Genomic DNA, 8457 nt, shown 5'->3' with positions numbered 1-8457 from the left:
TTCAACCCGTATCAAGATAGGTCAATTTGTTCCGTTATACCTTTCTCGTTACATATATATCCTAAGCACAGTTGCTTCCCCAGCGAAAGATTCTTCCGAACATAAGCCAACTTCGAAAGTGCTAGCAATATATCGGTTCTGGAATCAACCCTTAGGTGAGAGAAAATTTACCTTCTTTCAAGAAGGCTGGATTCTGTATTTGTAAATCACTTTCTTCTACGATCATATCCCGATTTCCCAAAACACCTCTTTAGTCAGCGTTTCATTCGCCGTTAAGGTGGTGAATCAAAGAACCCGGTAACATGACCTAGAAGTCCATGATTACTTCAGGATTTAGATCAAGCATCACTGTGACCATCATAAGTGACCTCGGCTAGTGCATCGTAACGGCCTTTAAACGACACATCTATCCAAACCAAAGTTTGTCTGGGTCATACACTTACCAAAAGTATAGAATGCTCCCACTGAGTGATCAACATTCACTCATGTTCTACATATATGTCTTGGATAAGACTTTCCAGGCTCATATCAATCATCGACCTTGTTTTAGCTCATGGCTCGAATTCGGATGTCCAGCATGTGACTCAGTTTGATACGGAGATTATGTATGATAGTTATTATTGATTCTGAATTTTATAATACATCAACCCATTAATCATATTATACTGATAAAGTAACTTCTTATCTTATTTAGTAATATCATCTTCTAGTGGGCAATATTCCTAACAAGCAATACATCCATTCATGGAGCAGGATGTATACACTAATCGTATTATACTAATAAAGTATTATGGTAGATACACTGAGAATAGACAAGCACCTGGGCCATTTGCGAAGTTTCTTCAAGAACATGAGATTGTTGCCCAATACACTACGCCTTGTACTCCGAACCAGAATGGCGTATCAGAAAGAAGAAATCGAACTTTAATGGACATGGTGAGAAGTATGAGGAGTAACACAAAACTTCCTCAATTCTTGTGGACTGAAGCACTAAAGAGGGTTGTGTATATATTAAACAGATTTCCAACCAAGGCTTTTTTAAAGACACTTTTTGAGTTATTCAAAGGTTGGACACCTAGTTTGCGACATACACGCGTTTGGGGATGTCCTTCCAAAGTAAGAATTTATAATCCACAAGAAAAGAAACTAGGCCCTAGGACTATTAGTAGGTATTTCATTGGATATGCCGAAAAGTCTAAATCTTATAGATTCTATTGTCCATGTCACAGTACTAGGATTGTGGAATCAAGAAATGTGAAATTTCTTGAGAATCACTTAATTAGTAAGATTGACCAACTGCGTGACTCATTCTCTGCATTAGATCACATTGAAATTCAACCTTCTAGTTCAAGTAATAGACTGATTATCATACACATTCCTCAAGCTCAATCGTGTGTAAGACAACCAGTTGTTGAAATTCCACAAGCTAATAATGCTGATCCTTAGATCAAGTTGCTGATCAAGATCATGTTGATCAACCAATCAAACAACCGATTGAACAACAAGATCCTCAAGATAATGATGAAGCAATAGTGAAAAGATCTACTAGAGTTAAAAGATCAGCAATCCCTAGTGATTATGAAGTGTATTTGTTAGAAATAGACTGCAACATAGGAGCCAAGAATGATCCCGAAACATTTTAACAAGCTGTAAGTTCTAAAGAATCTAACTTATGGTACAAAGCCATGATTGAGGAGATGAACTCTATGGCAACTATACATGTATGGGATCTCGTCGAGTTGCCTTATAGTGTAAATGGCATTGGATGCAAATGGGTCTTTAAAACAAAGAAAGACTCGCAAAGCAACATCGAGAGACATAAGCAAGACTTGTAGTCAAAGGGTTTACTCAAAGAGAAGGAACCGATTACACAGATACATTTTCTCCCATATCAAAGAAAGATTCTATTCGCACAATTATGACATTAGTAGCTCACTTCGACTTTGAACTACATCAAATGGATGTGAAAACGGTATTCCTCAATGGAGATCAAGAGGAAGAGATTTACATGAAACAACTTGAATGATTCTTCTATAGTGATGATGAGCATTTAGTCTGCAAGCTTAATAAATCCATTTACGGTTTGAAACAAGCCTCCTGCTAATGGTATTTAAAGTTCCATAATGTTATCACTTCATTCGGTTTTAAAGATAACTTCATGGATCGATGTATATACCAAAAGGTTAGTGGGAGTAAGATATGCTTCCTTATTTTATATGTGAATGATATTTCGCTAACGACTAATAATAATGGAATGTTGTATGAGGTGAAACAATTTCTTTCAAAGAACTTTGATATGAAAGATATGGGTGAGGCATCTTATGTCATTGGCATTAACATACATAGAGAAAGATCACGAGGCATTTTGGATTTGTCTCAAGATACCTATATCAACAAAGTTCTAGAGAGATATTTGATGAAAGATTGTTCACCAAGTGTAGCCCCTACCGTGAAGGACAGCAAATTCAGCTTGGATCAATGTAAAAAAATTACCTTGAACGGAAACAAATGAAGGATATTCCATATGCTTCCGTAGTAGGAAGCCTTATGTATGCTCAGGGTTGTATCAGACCCGATATTCCATATGATGTTAGAGTATTGGGTAGATATCAGAGTAACCCAGGTCTTGACCACTGGAAAGCTGCAAAGAAGGTTATGAGATACCTTAAAGGAACAAATTACTACATGCTTATGTTCAGACGGACGGAAGAATTGGAGGTGGTTGGCTACTCTGACGCTGACTTCTCTGGCTGCATGGATTCGAGAAAATCGACTTCAAGATATGTTTTTATGCTGGCTGGCGCAACCGTGTCTTGGAGAAGCACTAAGCAGACATTAACTTCTACTTCCACTATGGAAGCTATGTTCGTATCTTGTTTTGAAGCTACATCACACAGTGTTTGGCTGAAGAGTTTCATATCTGGGCTTACAGTTATTGACTCTATTTCTAGGCCGTTAAAGTTGTACTGATTCAATGCTGTTTATATGGCTAAGAATAACAAAAGTGGAAGTCGAAGCAAGCACATCGACATCAAGTATCTAGTCATAAGAGAACGTGTTAAAGATGACAAAGTGATCATCCAACACATTAGCACTGATTTGATGATTGCTGATCCTATAACTAAAGGCATGCCACTAAAGAAATTTAAGGATCATGTAGAAAGTATTGGACTTGGTTCCATAATGTAATCTTTCATTGTACGGTACTTTTATTTTCATATATGGTTGTGCACATTCATTTTTTATTTATCGAGAAATATCGTTTAAGTGGACGTAGAATAAATATACAAAAAATTAGCAAAATAGCCAAATCAAACCTTATGATTTGCTATTTAGCCAAGGTTTTGTAAATACTAAGTAAATAGCCATGCTGATGACGTGGCCCAATAATAGGTTTTTTATTTCCGAAAATTGCCCATGTGCGTTTGAATTTTGAATTTCAATTTTGAATTTTCGGTATAAATGTTTTCCCGAATTTATTTGAATTGTTTCCCAATATAATGTGAACATGATCTGGTCAATATATGTTTTCCTTTATTTTAGGGATTAAATGGGCGTGGAAGTTGTATTTTATTTGTTTCTGTTTATATATTTGTTTTGATATTATCAGCCAGATACGTATTCCCTCGTTTATTATTTAAATTCTTGTTCATAAAGCCCAGAATTTTTCAAACGTTGTTACATTTCTCTTCTCGTCATGTCTGGTTTTTCGCTTATTGAGTCAGGTGATGAAAGTTTTTTTAATATTGATTTCATTCTTGAGGTTTATCACAGTTTATTTACGAATATTTACGTTGGTGTTATAATGCAGTTAAGCTTTTTGAACGCCAGTGGCGGGAGATTCACAATTTAGGTGGTGTAAATACAGAATGTAATTTAAATGATTTACAAACTGTTAGTTACGATGATCTTGATTTGAAAAACTTCCTAATGAATTTTGACGTTAATGTCAATAACGTATTTACGCGAAAATATGTTCTTGTGGCTGCTATGAGCATGATTGCACTTCGTGGTAACTTTGAATTCCGGGTTCAGAGATCTAGCAAAACCCGATATACTATTGTATGTTTGAATGTTGGATGTTGCTGGATTATGAGAGCGTCTGTATGTTCTTCATCAAATATGTGGGTTATTAGGACATTTGTAAAAGATCATAATTGTTACGGATCTTCTATTGTTCATAAACATAAGCAGGCGTCGTCGTCGTTGATAAGCAAGTGTATTCAAGATGATTTTAGGGGCTCAATGGCTGACAAAATTTCAGCAGTTGGTGTTGTTGAAATAATGAAGTCTCGATATAAAGTTGATACTAGTTATTTCAAGGCGTGGAAGGGACGTGCAGAGGTGCTAAAAGAGTTGCGTGGTGACTACGAAAAATCATACAGTCATTTACCTATAATTGGTGATTTGATTGTTGAAAAGAATCCAGGTATTTTCGATTTTTAAGTATCACCTTATGCATTTGATTTTTTATGGAAATATATGTTGAGTTGCATTTGTATTTACATTTATTTACAACTTTGGCAGTTAATATGTCATAACTGATTTACTGTTTTTATATTTACACAGGTTCATATTGTGTTACAGAAGTTAATCCTGATAAGTCTTTCAAATATTTTTTTCTTGGCTCTTGGGGCGTCAGTGCATGGATTCTAGTATTGTAGGCCAGTTATTTCGGTGGATGGCACATTTTTGAAAGGGAAATCACATGGTACGTTACTTTTGGCGACTGCTCAGGATGGGGATAATCATTTGTTCCCACTGGCTTTCAGTATTGTTGATTCTGAAAATGACAAATCTTGGAATTGGTTCATGGTGCAATTGAGGCATGTTTATGGGGTCAAGGAGGAGTTGGTATTTGTATCAGATAGAAATTTGTCAATCCCTAAGGCAGTTCATGATGTGTTTCCTGAGGCCAAATTTGCTATATGCATGCAACACTTATGGGCTAATGTGAAAACAAAATTTGGGAAGTCTTTCATTCAGCCTCTGTTTTATAGGTGTGCTAAGGCTTACACGCCGAAAGAGTTTGATTTCTTTTTGAACATTATCTCCTGCTCTAATAAAAAGATCAAAAAATATTTGTTGCGGGCCGATCCAGAATTGTGGTCACGAAGTCATTTTCCAGGGAATAGGTTTAATGTGATGACTACCAATATTTCGAAGTGCTTGAATGCAGTTTTGAGAGAAGCAAGGGGTTGGCCTGTGGCCATGTTGGTTTTGTGTTATCGTAGCCTTATTCAAGATTGGTTCAATAAGAAAAGACTTCTCATTCCAAAAATGCAATCCGGCCTTACAAATACTGGTCTCAAGGTGCTATTTGAGTCTCAAGAAGCTGCAAGGACTATGAACGTAAGTTTATAATGTATGTTGTGTAAATCATTGTAAATAACATTGATATTTACTAACGTTCAACTATTTACAGGTTTATGCTATTAATGAGTGTCAGTTTGAAGTTGTTGACGGTGCTAGACGTTTGATTGTTGACACCAATACTAGATATTGCAGTTGCAATTATTGGCAACTAGAAGACTTTCCTTGTGCTCATGCTGTAGCTGCTTTATATCGTAGGAATTTGAGGCCCATTGATTATGTACCTGCATATTATTCTCAACAAAATTATTGTGCAACGTATGCCGTAGATGTAGTTCCTGTTTGCCATGATGGAGTTTGGGATCTGCCAGTAGATGCTGTGACAATACCACCACCAGTTCAGAAACATTTAGCTAGGAGACCTAGAGAGAAAATGTTTCGTTCCAAGTCGGAAAGAGTTCAGCCATATCGTCAAAGATGTAGCAAATGTGGACAACTAGGTCACAATAAAAGAGGATGTGTGTAGTCATGTTGTTTTTTAGCTGCTGTTTTTTAAGATGCTATTTATTGTTGAACTATTGTTTTTACTAATAAAGCTGTTTAACTTTTTTGTTTGAAATTTATTTATTCCTTACAATTTTAAAATATTAATTACTCTGTAAATATAACTACGGTAAATGGATATCTATAGGGTTAAGTACACCTATGTAAATATGATCAAACCGCCGATTTGTTAATATATATAAGTTGTAAATAACTCATGTAAAGTTTGGTTGATTTATGTAGGGATCAGTAAACTTATGTTAATAATGATGGTTGAGTGTTCATTTACAATGCGTAGATAGATTATTTACCTAGATTTACATACGTCTTGATTGCAAAAAAGAGAGTTTAACATCATAATATATTGGTCTTAGAAATGACAAAGTTTAGTGATATCTATGTTTCTTTGGATTAACGAAGAATCCAAAATACCAAAAGAGTTTCTAAACATAAAACTCAAAATACACGTCATTTAGTACTAGAATAAACTTGGAAATCCGGATGTTGAATTAAAAAGCAAGATAAATGGTTAGACATTGTCGATGTTGAGTGAGAAACTAGGCTGACTGCTTGGATTCGCAACAACTTGCTTTGTTCCTCTCTTCTTCGTGACATATGGGGAATGTAGCATCGCTGGTTTCTTTATCACGCGTTTAGGTCTCTAATTGACGGCAAACATCAACGCAACTGGTTCGCCGTTCTTCTTGAGACGCTTTTTCACTTTTGTTTCGTCCTTCTCGGTTGGAGCTTTATCGTCACCAATCTGGGGGACCTGTGTCGCAGCAACGATGTCAACGTTATCCAGCATATATCGCCAATCATCTTGTAATCTCTTCAATGAGTCCTGGAAATATTTTAATCATTTATTTACAAAAAAATTTAAGTTGTAAATATAAACTTGTTTAACATACTGGGCAATAATTCATTAGTTTGTCTGGTCCTAACAGAGGTGATATGTCATGCTCCACATTGTCCTGGTTCATATAAATATTAGAATTACTAGTCATATGAGTAGATTTATTTTTATTGAAGTATTATTATTACAAACATTACCGCGCCCTCTTTTTGGATGTTTACGTCTACGCACTCAACCGGCTGAATTGAAGATTGTCCTTCCTCTCTTTGATATTTTTTTTTTATCTTTCTTTGACCTCATTTTCATCTGTAAAGTGGTAAATAGTATAGAATATAGTTCTTGTAGGTGTTTCATCCAGAAATAAGTAAAACATCGGTTGATGTTATTGAAAAGGTAGCATTTTCCATATCAATTTTGTCAATGTCAATTGATATGACTTGATTGCCTCTTCCAATACTTCCTGTTCAAGCTGTGCATTAGGTTGTGCTGCGATGCTTGTTGTCACTTTGGTTTGTACAACGGTGGCGTCTTCAACCTGTTTGCATATGTAAATACAAATGAATTTAGATATACAATGTTAATATATGTTAATATAGTTGATTGGGCTGAATTTACTTGTGTCATTGCTTTTTCAGTACTGACGTGTGTCATTTCTTGTTTAATCTGAGCATTAGGTTCAGTATTCTTGTCAATGTTTACTTCAACCTGAAAATTCATAACGTTAATCAATGATAATATTAAGTATATTAACGTAATCAGGTACTATTATTTACCTCGTTCATGTCTTCCTCATCACTATCGTGGGTGATAACGTCTTCGGTGTTATTGTTGGGTGTCCCTTCAACCTGTTTGAGAATTTGTTGTTAGTGTAAATACAAGAAATACATTAATTAGTAAAAGTTTAGAGATTACTATATTGTGAGGTGCATGAGGGGAATTATCCTCTCTATGAATAAACTTGTTTACGATTTCCAACAACTTGTTGTACTTTTCGTTGACGTCCTCTATTTCTTTTTGCATTTTATACATTCTGCGATGTGTAAAATCTAAGTCGTCTTTGAGAAATTGGATTTCCTCGTTCACATCTTTCGGAGCTGAACTGTTTGAGGAGGTTGCGTTGTTGGTGACCTTTGATTTCCCTTTTTTGGATGCTGGACTTATGTCATTGTCCTTAGGAGGACGTTGTAGAGTGGGTTTTGATTCATCACGTGGTTCGATCCCCAATGCAAATTCTTCTTCCGTAGGTATCACGGGGATTATCCTAATCTGTTTGTAGTAGTACAAATCAAATTTTTGTTAGTATTTACACTAAAATATTTACATAAATTTTATGTTATAGTAAATACCTTGGTATTTTCGAATACGGCCACCTTGAGCTCATCGTAGGTTGGGGTGCAATCGAACGCCCACTCTAACATTCGTGGAATGTTATGTTCTGGTTGGCGGGTTGTGAAGGTTTGAGCTGCAAAATGCGGAATTACTTCGAATGCCCATGCAACTAAGGGTTGAAGAAAACCCTCAATGTTGAATCCTTTGGTACCAACACAGCCTGTTTGCAGTTCCCTCATTGATGCACATAGTTCATTGTAGCTGACTTGGCCCCATGGATATGAACAAAACAGTTGAGGGTCAGCCGCCATACGAAGGTGTTTATCATTGATTTCGACCTTTAGTTCCCTTGGTAACACCATAAGCTCTAGGATGCACACATTCATCAGCGCAATCCTATCTTCATCACTCCCGCC

General features: G+C 36.0%; 1 protein-coding gene and 1 pseudogene across 1 annotated transcript; both read left to right on the top strand.

Moving 5' to 3' along the window:
* Positions 1 to 2508: 2508 nt before the first annotated feature.
* On the top strand, positions 2509 to 2970 carry LOC149383224 (secreted RxLR effector protein 161 pseudogene; annotated as a pseudogene).
* Positions 2971 to 2985: 15 nt separating this feature from the next.
* Positions 2986 to 5839, top strand: LOC149383223 (uncharacterized). The gene is made up of 6 exons (XM_089627717.1): positions 2986 to 3163; positions 3812 to 4104; positions 4195 to 4429; positions 4570 to 4655; positions 4738 to 5352; positions 5426 to 5839. Exons 1-6 carry the CDS (start codon positions 2986 to 2988, stop codon positions 5837 to 5839), a joined length of 1821 nt encoding a protein of 606 aa, XP_089483843.1.
* The last annotated feature ends 2618 nt before the right edge of the window (positions 5840 to 8457 follow it).

The sequence above is a fragment of the Urtica dioica genome, chromosome 10 (genome assembly GCF_054948205.1).
Source record: "Urtica dioica subsp. dioica isolate 48M chromosome 10, U.dioica_male_clone48M_v1_H2, whole genome shotgun sequence".
Classification (NCBI taxonomy): Eukaryota; Viridiplantae; Streptophyta; class Magnoliopsida; order Rosales; family Urticaceae; genus Urtica; species Urtica dioica.
This window is presented reverse-complemented; position numbering and strand designations above follow the sequence as displayed.

Bases quoted from the DNA above. Each gene is read 5' to 3' on its own strand.
- LOC149383223 (XM_089627717.1), top strand. From the start codon at position 2,986: ATGGCTAAGAATAACAAAAGTGGAAGTCGAAGCAAGCACATCGACATC. The intron at 3,164-3,811 runs GTATTGGACTTG...GTTATAATGCAG, and splicing joins ATTTAAGGATCATGTAGAAA to TTAAGCTTTTTGAACGCCAG. The intron at 4,430-4,569 runs GTATTTTCGATT...ATATTTACACAG, and splicing joins GATTGTTGAAAAGAATCCAG to GTTCATATTGTGTTACAGAA.